This window comes from Odontesthes bonariensis, chromosome 8 (assembly GCF_027942865.1).
Source record: "Odontesthes bonariensis isolate fOdoBon6 chromosome 8, fOdoBon6.hap1, whole genome shotgun sequence".
Lineage (NCBI taxonomy): Eukaryota > Metazoa > Chordata > Actinopteri > Atheriniformes > Atherinopsidae > Odontesthes > Odontesthes bonariensis.
Window position 1 is genome coordinate 2,725,362 of NC_134513.1, and position 14,862 is coordinate 2,740,223.

Below are 14,862 nucleotides of genomic sequence, written 5' to 3' on the forward strand. Positions count from 1 at the left end.
ATTACATTACATCACATCACATCACATTACATCACATTACATCACATTACATCACATCACGTCACGTCACGTCACATTACATTACATTACATTACATCACATTATATCACATCACATCACATTATATCACATCACATCACATTACATCACATTACATCACATTACATCACATTATATCACATTACATTACATCACATTACATCACATTACATTACATTACATCACATCACATTACATCACATTACATTACATCACATTACATTACATCACATTACATCACATTACATCACATTACATCACATTACATTACATTACATTACATTACATCACATTACATTACATCACATTAAATTACATTATATCACATTACATTACATTACATCACATTACATCACATTACATTACATCACATTACATTACATTACATCACATTACATCACATTACATCACATTACATTACATTACATTACATTACATCACATTACATTACATCACATTAAATTACATTATATCACATTACATTACATTACATCACATTACATTACATTACATCACATTACATTACATTACATTACATCACATTACATTACATCACATTACATTACATCACATTACATCACATTACATTACATCACATTACATTACATCACATTACATTACATTACATTACATTACATCACATTACATTACATCACATTAAATTACATTATATCACATTACATTACATTACATCACATTACATTACATTACATTACATCACATTACATCACATTACATCACATCACATTACATTACATCACATTACATCACATTATATCACATTACATCACATTACATCACATCACATTATATCACATTACATTACATTACATTACATCACATTACATCACATTACATTACATCACATCACATTACATTACATTACATCGCATTACATTACATTAAATTACATTATATTACATTACATTACATCACATTACATCACATTACATTACATCACATCACATTACATTACATTATATCACATTACATCACATTACATCACATTACATCACATTACATCACATTACATCACATTATATCACATTACATTACATCACATTACATCACATTACATCACATTACATCACATTATATCACATTACATTACATCACATTACATCACATTACATCACATCACGTCACGTCACGTCACGTCACATTACATTACATTACATCACATTACATCACATTACATCACATTATATCACATTACATCACATTACATCACATCACATTATATCACATTACATTACATCACATTACATCACATTACATTACATCACATTACATTACATTATATCACATTACATTACATCGCATTACATTACATTAAATTACATTATATCACATTACATCACATTACATTACATTACATCACATTACATCACATTACATTACATCACATCACATTACATTACATTATATCACATTACATTACATCGCATTACATTACATTAAATTACATTATATCACATTACATTACATTACATCGTATTACATTATGTCACATTACATTACATTACATTACATTACATTACATTACATTACATTACATCACATTACATTACATTACATCACCTTACATCACATTACATTACATTACATTACATTACATCGCATTACCTTACATCACATTACATTACATCACATTACATTACATTACATCACATTACATCACATCACATTACATCACATTACATTACATTACATCGTATTACATTATGTCACATTACATCACATTACATTACATTACATCACATTACATCACATCACATTACATCACATTACATCACATTACATTACATTACATCGCATTACATTACATCACATTACATCACATTACATTACATTACATCACATTACATTACATCACATTACATTACATTACATCACATTACATTACATCACATTACATTACATTACATTACATTACATCACATCACATTACATCACATTACGGTCCTTCTGCAGACGCTTTTATCCAAAGCGACTTCCAATAAGTGTGTTCCACAGCGGTAGGCAAAAGAACTTCAGCTCACAAGAAATCATAAGTGCATTTCCTCCCAAAACCAAACAGCTAAGAGCAGAACTAGTGCTGGAGTAAGTGCGGTAAGTTAGGTACCGAGACAGATGGGGAAAAAGACATTTAAGGAAACAAATAAGTGCGTAATGCAAGGCAAGTTTATTTATATGGCACAATTCAACTACAGGGCGATTCAAAGTGCTTTACAGAGACATTAAAACAGTAGAAATAAAAAGCATGATTCAAATTTTAAACAAAAAAGAAAGAAATAAGAACAAGAAGCTGGGACTAAACAGGTGATGTCCTCAGAGGGCGGATCTGGGTATTGTTTCCTGAAGAGATAGGGACTCAAGTCGACTCGAGTCGCTGTTTTGATGACTTGTGACTTGACTTGACCAAGAAAAAATTACTTGGGACTTGCACATGTGTTGCACACCTTATTATTGCAGTTTTACCTGCAGAATCTGATCTTAATAAAGTGAAAACACAAAGATATAAGTAACTGTCAGTAAACATCATTGGCCAATGTGTCCAACCTGTCCACCCCGTATCATATCAAGCTAACGTTAGCTAACTACCGGCTAGGCTAACAGGATAATATTAGCTAATTTAACAGCACTTACTGGTCAGAATGGATCTTCAGATGACGAACAAAGTTGGAAGTTGTCGTCTGGCTGTCTGAGATGTTGATGCCGCATGTCTTGCACTGTGCTGTTCGTCTTTTGCCGTCAAAATGGTGATTATGAAAGCCGAAGACAACGACTCTCGGTCCCGCTGACATGTTGATGCATATCTGATATGAGTTTATTCTCTCCAATAAACACTAAGGTATGTAGAGAGGGCATGGCTGACTGACAGGGTAGGGATCCAATCATGACCTGCGCTCCTACCGGGTAATCCATGTTATTTTCATTAAATTAATTTATTAATTTTGTATTCAAACTGAAAACATGAACTGAATAACACTCAAGTCATTCAAGGCGAGGAGCAGCCTGTAAAGAGCAAAGGTAATGTGGGGTAAAGTGATTACTGAGAGGAATGAGCCTCGGTTAATCTTCCGGAGAGTTTGGACTCGACTGATCCGGGCTGAGTTTATAACTCAGAACCAGAGCAGGAAGCAGCTCCACACTGTGGGAGCAGAGGCTCAATAAACAGGAGAAAGGCTGAAGCATGAGGAGTTAAGTGGCTGTAATCTGCTCCTTAACACTTAGTGTAACTCATGTAGGGTCCCTGTCCCGCTCTGCCTGCTGGGAAGGCTTCTCACTGTTTAAATAATACTTCAGGCCTGCGTTTAATAACCAGCGCAGTCAGACTTACCTCCAGGTTTCCATCCTCAGAGAAAGAGATGTTCTTACTGTTCTTACTGTCCAGAAAGTCCCGACCCAGCTGTTTCCTTCCTTTCACAGAGGATTGTCTGCTTTTTCACCCGTTTTCAGTCTTTAAACTCTTTGTTTACGGTATTTAACTGATGGCAAAGACCTGAGAGCTAATCTGGACCTCCAGCTCAGGGTGTACAAACTCATTTATTGCATTTCCACTTATGTTTGCACACGTTTAAATTAGGGCTGGGCGTGTTAACTCGTTAGTTATTTAACGCTGATCAATATTTTATCACGCATAAACGCATGTTTTATTATTTATTTTATTATTGTAAAAGTCTGTTGCTCACAGGCTTTTATTTTGTAAAAGTCTGCTGCTCACAGGCTTTTATTTTGTAAAAGTCTGTTGCTGTCTGCTGTGGAACAGGAAAAGAAAGTAATCTTTGGATCCACCAAACATGGAGAAGGGTACGGAACTTTTACTCGGCCATTTTCATGTTAAAGTTCTTCCAGACGGCGGAGTCGACAGAACCAAAGTCATCTGTAAACACTGCCAAGTTGAATTGTCTTCTCAGCGTAGTAGTTCCAGTCTAAAATATCACTTAAAGGCAAAACACACAACTGATAGCAGCAAGTCATTCAAGGAAACAGACAGTGGAGCGAGGCTTCTACATAAAAACTACAGAAAGATGCTGATGTTAAAAGTGTGTTTGCACAACAAATGTTATGGCACTTTCATTCATATGGCAGCACATTTAAAATAAAGCTAAATGCTAAAAGCTATACACTACTTTTGGATTCATTTTTGGATTCTGCGTACAAATGAGATTAATCGTGATTAATCAGGGAAATCATGCGATTAATTAGATTAAACATTTTAATCGCTGCCCAGCCCTAGTTTGAATAAATTTGCTGCTGATACTGTCAGGATAAGAAAAGGAAACAGGAGCATAAAACTCTGTTAATGATAGAAGCTGAACAGCATCCTAACCCGGCTGTTTTTTAAGGCGCTCTCTGCAGTGGGAGGGGCTTCAGGGTTAAAGGCCGGCCTCTCAGGCTCATCTCGTAAATTAAAAGTGGGAACCAAGGTGTATTTTGTGCCTATGCAACAGAATTTTCTGCAGAAATTGTAGTAAAATGTGATTTATTCCCTTCTGTGGCCTCTCAGGGACTGAGTTCAGTTTTTTTTTTTTTTGTAACATCTGCTGCATATAAATGACAGAATAGATGAAATCGGTCGTGATGAAAGGGGGGGGGACAGAATCGTTAACCAGGCTGACGTCAGGGCTCGACCTACTTCAGCTGAGCGGGAGGTTGTGACTGCAGCGGGCGTCTCTCAGGTGCGTTTCCTCTGGGCCGGACCGGCATGCTGCTGCTGCTGCTGCTGCTGCAGCGCCGCCTCCCTGCGTCCCCTCCGCCCGGTCCTGATGCAGTCGTCCTCACCATCCGCCTCCTCTCGCCGGGCTCTGGCTCTCCTCCCGCTGCACGCCTGTCAGTTCGCTTCTCCGTCTCCTTGGCAGAGACGGTGCGGTGTGTCGGGAATAAGCTGCTGCTGCAGCGTCTGTGTGTGTGTGTGCTCGCTCTCTTAAAGGAGCCTCTGCTGTGGGCGAGCACAGATGCTCCACCTGCAGTGCTCAGCCTCCGTTAGCATCGCTGCGCTCCTCTGCATCGTCCTCTCCCACCCGGACACTCGTTGTCCTCCACTTTGCAGCCGGCTGTCAGAGTTGGAAACCTTTAGTATTCTTATTCTGCTGGTCGTAGACGTGGGGAGGAACCATTGTGAGTCATGGCTCCGTGCTGATGTGTGATCTGGATCCGTCCCTGCCTCTGTTCACCTGTTTCTCTCTGTGTTTTTTGTGAATGACAGGCCGGTTCGGGGTCTCCCACCATGGCTGCCGCCATCCAGGACTTCCAGAGGTCGGAGTCGGAGCGGCTCAGCGAAGTCAAAGGTCACCTGGAGATCGCCTTATTGGAGAAACATTTCCTACGTGAGTACACGCGCTTTTACGGCCATGTTTGTGCACATGATAAACACGTCAGGGTTCCCTGCATGTGCTGGAAAAAGCCGGTTAAACGGAGGCAGGAAACAGACATGTGAAACCGGAGAGCTCCCGCGGGGGGGAAGTATTGCTGATAAATCGTGCGTCAGCTTAAAGGAAGAAGCATCTCGTGGTTTCTTTGTGGTTTGGCACTCGCTGCCTTTTGTCCGACATGAAAACGAAGCCTTTAGCTGCTCTGCTGCATCTTATAAAGGCTAAACAATGTTAAATGAACCTGGATCCGTGTGGAATCTGATATTTAGAATGGTTTCTGTGTATTAGAAACCTTTAAATTACGCTGGAAGCTCTGGTTAGAGATGCACGAAACATTGGAAAGTATGTATTTTTTTTGCCACATTGTTTTTATTCTCAGTTTTTAACACTTTTACATACAGCCTTTACATTTCTATGTTTTCATTCAACTTCCATACAAAAAGTAGAACAAAACGTAACACTCAAAATAAGGATGCTCCTCCTGCTAACTGAGGTGATAATCTATATACAAACAAGTATTATTAATACATGCAAGATAAGACATAAATATAAAGAAAACATACAAATCTTACAGGGTCAGGATCTGCATTGCCCACAAAGATTAGTCATCCACTTCTATTAAATCCTTAATGTAGCTGATGAAAGGGCTCCACATGTCTGTAAATAATTGCCGTTTAGCCTTTAATATGTGAGTTATTCTCTCTAATGGAAGGCTTGCTAACATCTGTCTTATCCACTGAGTAGTTACTCGCTCTGCAGATCTTTTTTCACAATAATGCAACACATTTCTTAGCATAAAGCAAGCTGAGGGGTCTATAAATGCCCGCTCATTAATACTATAGTTATGTTTCTCTGGGTATATGCTCTGGAAAGTATATTTAATGTGAAAATACCTTTCCAGTTTTGCATTTTTATTTTTTATTTTTTCACCCAGGACACTAAAACAATGACTTATTTGGTGCTCTGATATCTGTTTGTAAAGAAAACATCACTAGATACTGGCTGCTTCCTCACTCCCCCACAATAGAGGAATGGAAGGATATGGTTAATGAAAAAATGACTTTTTCACTTCGCCTACAAATGAACAGATTTATTAAGCTGTGGTCAGAATGGGTCACGGCCAGATTTCGTGGAGTTAACAAATTGATAGATTTGGATTTTGTGGTGGTGTTTTGTCTTTTTTTTGTTTTTATTCATTTATTTATTTAATTCTTGGGATTTATTTGTTTTTTTTCAGTTTTTCTCATAATCTGATGCAAGGCAATTTTATTTATAGAGCACAATTTGTACACAAGGTAATTGAAAGTGCTTTACAGCTACATAAAATCACAAGAAGGCAATAAAATCATTAAAAAAAAATTAAAATAAAAAAAAAACATTAAAAATAATCATTAATTCATTCATTTAAAAGTGAAGAGTGCAGATAAAACACTTTCAGGTGTCATATGCCCAGCTAAATAGAACTGGATTTAAACATTGTCAGAGTTGCATACACAGCTCTCAGGAAAAGGTTGCTCGCAAGGGCGAAACCATAGTGTAGATATTGGGGGGGTCCAAATTAGAACCGTAGACCATATTCCAGCGGGGGGTCTGGGGGTCGTCCCCCAGAAGATTTTTTATTTCTTAGATGCCATTTCCTGCATTCTAGTGCATTTTAGGGTGACCTGTACAAATCCTAAACCCATGAAATATATACTGTATAGAACAGTAGATTTCAGCCCTTGGTCCAAATGTGAGCCCTTCCCAAAATATTTATATTGAAAATGTTGTACAATTTTCATATAGGTGTATTGATAAAGATGTGCTTGTATAGAACATAGTTTTTAAGAAATGCAGTATAATGACCAATTAACAAGTTACAATTCAAAGCTCGTTTTTTATTGTATGTCAAGTAGCAAAACACAAATACAAAATGTGCAATTGTAAACTTATTCCATACTATTTTGTTTGTATACTGTTTCCCACATTGAAAGTAAATCTGGAACAGCAAGGGACTGATCTAGGAAAGAAGGAGTACTTTTATATGTCACATACTAGACAAAATATTGGAGGGGACAGATTGGTACTTTCCCAACATTGGGGGGGACGTGTCCCCCTCAATGTCTATGGTGGTTACGCCCCTGGTTGCTCGGTCTCCTGTTTATTTTCTTTAATATTTTCTTTAATTGTTTAAAGAAACCCAGATGTTGATGTCCCAACATACCATGTACATACTTTTTACTTTAATAAAATAAATAAATTAGACTGGAAGGAGGAAGTTAATCAGTTTACCAGAGAGGAAGAGGAAGAGGCCACAGTGCTGCCTGCTCACTGTACGAGCACCAAACTGAGCCGGAAGTCTCAAAAGTTGGTTTGAAACTGGCTCTGCAGCTGAAACTGGAACCTAAGTGTGAGATAAAGTGCATTAAAGAAGAAGTTTTCCTGCAGTGGAGTCTGCTGCAGCTGGTTCAAACATCCGTGTACATTTCTGTTGCATCCCTCTGTTCTTTTTACTTTAATAAAAAGAAAAATAAATTAGACTGGAAGCAGGCAGCCAGCTGAAAAGTTTTTGCTGCCTGCTCAACAAATTGATAGATTTGTTTTTTGTGGTGGTGTTCTGTCTTTTTGTTTGTTTTTATTCATTTATTTATTTAATTCTTGGGATTTATTTGTACGAGCACCAAACTGAGCCGGAAGTCTCAAAAGGTGGTTTGAAACTGGCTGGATGGAAAAGGAAACTGGAACCTAAGTGTGAGATAAAAGTGTTTAAAGGAGAAGTTTTCCTCCAGTGGCAGCTGCTACAGCTGGATGGAAACTGGAACCTAAGTGTGAGATAAAAGTGTTTTAAAGAAGAAGTTTTCCTGCAGTGGCAGCTGCTGCAGCTGGATGGAAACTGGAACCTCAGTGTGAGATAAAAGTGTTTTAAAGAAGAAGTTTTCCTGCAGTGGCAGCTGCTGCAGCTGGATGGAAACTGGAACCTAAGTGTGAGATAAAAGTGTTTTAAAGAAGAAGTTTTCCTGCAGTGGCAGCTGCTGCAGCTGGATGGAAACTGGAACCTAAGTGTGAGATAAAAGTGTTTAAAGAAGAAGTTTTCCTGCAGTGGCAGCTGCTGCAGCTGGATGGAAACTGGAACCTAAGTGTGAGATAAAAGTGTTTAAAGAAGAAGTTTTCCTGCAGTGGCAGCTGCTGCAGCTGGATGGAAACTGGAACCTAAGTGTGAGATAAAAGTGTTTTAAAGAAGAAGTTTTCCTGCAGTGGCAGCTGCTGCAGCTGGATGGAAACTGGAACCTAAGTGTGAGATAAAAGTGTTTTAAAGAAGAAGTTTTCCTGCAGTGGCAGCTGCTGCAGCTGGATGGAAACTGGAACCTAAGTGTGAGATAAAAGTGTTTTAAAGAAGAAGTTTTCCTGCAGTGGAGGCTGCTGCAGCTGGATGGAAACTGGAACCTAAGTGTGAGATTAAAGTGTTTTAAAGAAGAAGTTTTCCTGCAGTGGCAGCTGCTGCAGCTGGATGGAAACTGGAACCTAAGTGTGAGATAAAAGTGTTTTAAAGAAGAAGTTTTCCTGCAGTGGCAGCTGCTGCAGCTGGATGGAAACTGGAACCTCAGTGTGAGATAAAAGTGTTTAAAGAAGAAGTTTTCCTGCAGTGGCAGCTGCTGCAGCTGGATGGAAACTGGAACCTCAGTGTGAGATAAAAGTGTTTAAAGAAGAAGTTTTCCTGCAGTGGAGGCTGCTGCAGCTGGATGGAAACTGGAACCTAAGTGTGAGATTAAAGTGTTTTAAAGAAGAAGTTTTCCTGCAGTGGCAGCTGCTGCAGCTGGATGGAAACTGGAACCTAAGTGTGAGATAAAAGTGTTTTAAAGAAGAAGTTTTCCTGCAGTGGCAGCTGCTGCAGCTGGATGGAAACTGGAACCTAAGTGTGAGATTAAAGTGTTTTAAAGAAGAAGTTTTCCTGCAGTGGCAGCTGCTGCAGCTGGATGGAAACTGGAACCTAAGTGTGAGATAAAAGTGTTTAAAGAAGAAGTTTTCCTGCAGTGGCAGCTGCTGCAGCTGGATGGAAACTGGAACCTAAGTGTGAGATAAAAGTGTTTTAAAGAAGAAGTTTTCCTGCAGTGGCAGCTGCTGCAGCTGGATGGAAACTGGAACCTAAGTGTGAGATAAAAGTGTTTTAAAGAAGAAGTTTTCCTGCAGTGGCAGCTGCTGCAGCTGGATGGAAACTGGAACCTAAGTGTGAGATAAAAGTGTTTTAAAGAAGAAGTTTTCCTGCAGTGGCAGCTGCTGCAGCTGGATGGAAACTGGAACCTCAGTGTGAGATAAAAGTGTTTAAAGAAGAAGTTTTCCTGCAGTGGCAGCTGCTGCAGCTGGATGGAAACTGGAACCTCAGTGTGAGATAAAAGTGTTTAAAGAAGAAGTTTTCCTGCAGTGGAGGCTGCTGCAGCTGGATGGAAACTGGAACCTAAGTGTGAGATTAAAGTGTTTTAAAGAAGAAGTTTTCCTGCAGTGGCAGCTGCTGCAGCTGGATGGAAACTGGAACCTAAGTGTGAGATAAAAGTGTTTTAAAGAAGAAGTTTTCCTGCAGTGGCAGCTGCTGCAGCTGGATGGAAACTGGAACCTAAGTGTGAGATTAAAGTGTTTTAAAGAAGAAGTTTTCCTGCAGTGGCAGCTGCTGCAGCTGGATGGAAACTGGAACCTAAGTGTGAGATAAAAGTGTTTTAAAGAAGAAGTTTTCCTGCAGTGGCAGCTGCTGCAGCTGGATGGAAACTGGAACCTAAGTGTGAGATAAAAGTGTTTAAAGAAGAAGTTTTCCTGCAGTGGCAGCTGCTGCAGCTGGATGGAAACTGGAACCTAAGTGTGAGATAAAAGTGTTTTAAAGAAGAAGTTTTCCTGCAGTGGCAGCTGCTGCAGCTGGATGGAAACTGGAACCTAAGTGTGAGATAAAAGTGTTTTAAAGAAGAAGTTTTCCGGCAGTGGCAGCTGCTGCAGCTGGATGGAAACTGGAACCTAAGTGTGAGATAAAAGTGTTTAAAGAAGAAGTTTTCCTGCAGTGGCAGCTGCTGCAGCTGGTTCAAACATCCATGTTCTGCGTTGATGGGACCGTGCAGCAGCCGGCCTATTTTTAGCTCCAGTTTCTGGACTGACTGCATAACATTTGCATTAATTACTCATAGGATTCCCTCAGAGGAGCATTAGTCATAGCCAAAATCACAGAATCACTGTAAGGAGCTTTGGATGCTCGGATGCTTTACTTTCTAAAGCAGTGTAATGCATGTGCAGGGGCAGATCTGGCTGTGCAGGGGCAGATCTGGCTGTGCTGGGGTGGGTAACGGCCTGTAAACTGTCCACACTGTGCACGTCTATCCGGGAGAAAGTGAGAGGCTGTGAAAGGGAATACCTCGGGCTGTGTCCTCTGTGGACAGGCCTGGCTTCATTGTCCCAGCGTCAGGATGAGCTCCCCTTTCACCAACTTTCTCCTGAGTCTCTCTCCCTTCTGTTCCCTTGTCGCCCTCTGCTCGTCCGTAGAAGGTGATTCTCTCTCTCTCACGCGTCCCGTCTCCAGCTGACGTAATCCTGCTTCAGGGAATAGTTTCGCACCTAATGGAGTCCCGTGCTCTCAGCCCTGTTGTTGAGCATTCGCTGCACTCCCGTTGGCTCTCCTGGCCGAACAATAAACAAAGGCGCGCTCGGTGCATGTGGCTGCATGCACGGTTCAGCCTGCTACATAGGTGCCCGCACGTCATCGCCTCAGTTATGTGTGGAGAACAAACGAATACAGACTTGTCTTTAGTTTGAGCTCGTGTGATTAGCGTGCTGAAACAAGCACCGTGCTGTGGCTTTGTGTGTTGTGTAATGGCTTTTCTGGGAATATAGGAAAATAAGATGCTATAACGGGATTATAATGCTTAAAGTGAGGTCGTTCCCTCTTCCTCTTCACTCAATAAAGGTAAATTACAGGGACTTACCCCCAAAAAGACTTCGACGTGAGACTCGTGAACAACGTGTTATTATTTTTATTCTCATTATTTTGCCGTCATTCGTCTTTTCCGTGTGTTTGTGTAGGATCTACGGCAATTAGGAATGTGCACAAGCTAACATCCAAGCACAGCTATTCACTCTTATCACTGCACACATCCTTTACAGATTCATATCACGTGTCTAAAATGTGTCTCACTAGCAAAAACTGCTCCACACATTGGGAAAAAAATAAGAAAAAGCCTTTGGGCTTCGCTCTTTAAGGTCAAACACAGCGGCTGTGTTCAAAACCACATACTACATACTTCCATACTGCATACTACATACTACATACTGCATACTACATACTACATACTGCATACTTCCATACTGCATACTGCATACTACATACTACATACTACATACTTCCATACTGCATACTACATACTGCATACTTCCATACTGCATACTACATACTACATACTACATACTTCCATACTGCATACTACATACTACATACTGCATACTTCCATACTGCATACTACATACTACATACTACATACTTCCATACTGCATACTACATACTACATACTGCATACTTCCATACTGCATACTACATACTACATACTTCCATACTGCATACTACATACTACATACTGCATACTTCCATACTGCATACTGCATACTACATACTACATACTACATACTTCCATACTGCATACTGCATACTACATACTACATACTGCATACTTCCATACTGCATACTGCATACTACATACTACATACTGCATACTAAATACTGCATACTGCATACTGCATACTACATACTACATACTACATACTGCATACTGCATACTACATACTGCATACTACATACTTCCATACTGCATACTGCATACTACATACTGCATACTTCCATACTGCATACTGCATACTACATACTACATACTACATACTGCATACTTCCATACTGCATACTGCATACTACATACTACATACTACATACTTCCATACTTCCATACTGCATACTACATACTACATACTGCATACTTCCATACTTCCATACTGCATACTACATACTACATACTGCATACTTCCATACTGCATACTGCATACTACATACTACATACTACATACTTCCATACTTCCATACTGCATACTACATACTACATACTGCATACTTCCATACTGCATACTGCATACTACATACTACATACTTCCATACTGCATACTGCATACTACATACTACATACTGCATACTTCCATACTGCATACTGCATACTACATACTACATACTGCATACTGCATACTACATACTGCATACTACATACTGCATACTACATACTACATACTGCATACTACATACTACATACTGCATACTGCATACTACATACTGCATACTACATACTACATACTACATACTTCCATACTGCATACTGCATACTACATACTACATACTGCATACTGCATACTAAATACTGCATACTGCATACCACATACTGCATACTACATACTACATACTGCATACAAAGGTCGGACCACCGGTCCAATCAGCGACGAGTCATGTTAAATCTCACTGTCCCCCTTTTTTTTTTTAGAAAATGATGTAAGTGTATCGAATCGTTGGCTGAATATCGTGTATCGTATAATAATAATAATCGCCACAGCCCAATATCCAATAATAATGTTTCTATCTTCTTTCTAATTAACTTGAGATTTAAAATCTGAGATTTCTACACAACTTCACAGTATTTGTTGACACAGTTACTGTTCAATCAGATACAGAAAGCTTAAAGAGCTCTGATCCAATGTAGAATTAAATAAAAGTAGGTTTGAACGGCTTAAAAAAGATATTAAAGATAAAAAAAAAAAGATGAATGTGTATTTTTCATTGTTTAGCCGCTGCTCTAATGAACAATGACGACATTTAACAGGCTGAACTTCTGTTTTAAAACATGGATAATGGCAGTCCTGAGTGTGATCAACGTGGAAACTCTTCTCATCTCCTCAGCCGAGTATATTTCAGCTTCAGTTTTAGCTGTTTCTGTCACTTTGAAGTAAAACAAAGAAACGTTTTGGCCTTTAAAAGTGGGAAAAAGCTGCATTTCCAAAGGAAAAGCACAACAAAAGCTGCTCATTTAACCCCAGAAGTGAGTTGTTCCTCGGATGTTTCTCCACAGTGAGCTGAGCTGAGCGTGGGTTTGTTTTCTCTACCTGAAATAAAGCCGGCGTTTTATCTCCGAACTTCACCGGAGGCGAGAGTCCATCCCAGATGGAAGCTGCCGTGATTGGCTGCTGCGATTCAGAGGACGTGAAATTGGTTAATCTGGCCGCCTTCTGTTGTCGTTTACAGCTTTAATACGTTTTCTTCCACCTCTTTCTCTACTTTTCAGCTTCTTATTTACTCCTTTTTTCTCTTTAATGTCTCATTCTTCCATCCCACTGCAGAGAGGCAGTTCACTCATAAAGTTTGAGTGTCTCCAAACCTGGAAAAATGAATTATTTCACATTTAAATAGTTTTTTAAGACATGAAGCTACTGATGGATCATCTAAAGCAGCACGCATGGTTTTTATCCTAATTTGTACCAGAAGTGTTTGGTGTTATTGCCTCAAAGCTTTGATACATGCAAATATTGCATATTTAATGACCGTCCCCACCTCACGCTGCCAGTAATGGCTGTCCTGTTTTTAGTGGCTTCTGCCATAAAACTACAGTTTTTATGTTTTACATGATTTATGTCGAGGTTGTTATCCTTTTGTACGAGGCCGTTAAAAAATAAATAATAAAGAACGGAGCAGCAGAACCAGCTTCTTCGGCTCGGGTTTGTAAAAGCTGCATCTGAACACCAAATGGACTTTCTTTTTAACATTTATACTTATAAACAGTGTTGTTGGTAATTAGATTACTCTAATTACTTTTATCGAGTAACGTAACGCGTTAGTTTCCTGCGTTCGGTAATCAGTAACTTAGTTATTTTTTCATGGTGGAAGTACGCACATTATTTTCAATTCACCAGCCAAAAGGACAAGAACAACACAACGGTACAATGCTCTCTCTCTGTGATGGTGAAAAGCTTCTGTCCACCTCAAAAAATTCCACTTTGAATTAAAAAAAAACATCCACTCCGTCCCGCTGGTCTTCTTCTGCTACGTTTCCATCACTATTATGAAGAGTAAATGTCAGTGGACGAAGGCAAAGTGAGTTTAGGCCTGTGGGACTTGGACAGTATTTTCATAGTTCAGCTATTAGGTTATATTTGTCATTTGCCTGCTGTGTGCCAGTGAGCCATTTTTATTGTTCGTTTTATTCTGCATTTTTGTTAGATGGTTGATTGGTGGTTAATTTAATTTATAAATAGATCTGAATCATCAACCTGTTTGCCTCAGATTCTGTTTCATAGCTGCATCATATCGGCTGCCTGGGCTGAGTACCAAACGTTAGGCAACTCCTGAAGTTTGATCACATGATAATAATAATAATAAAATGCTATGTGGCATATAACTGACCATCTTTCTTGT

At 39.4% G+C, this 14,862-nt stretch overlaps 1 protein-coding gene across 3 annotated transcripts in view; it reads left to right on the forward strand.

The window, feature by feature from the left end:
- gramd4a (GRAM domain containing 4a) overlaps nucleotides 1-14,862 on the forward strand; it is a 66,215-nt gene that overhangs the window by 16,893 nt on the left and 34,460 nt on the right. For 2 of the 3 annotated variants that reach the window (XM_075471311.1, XM_075471312.1), the window contains exon 3: nucleotides 5,252-5,372. In XM_075471311.1, coding sequence (XP_075327426.1) covers nucleotides 5,252-5,372 — 121 coding nt within the window. Of the gene's footprint in view, nucleotides 1-4,877; nucleotides 5,164-5,251; nucleotides 5,373-14,862 lie in introns of those variants that run through there. The other variant, XM_075471313.1, reaches the window with a different exon arrangement.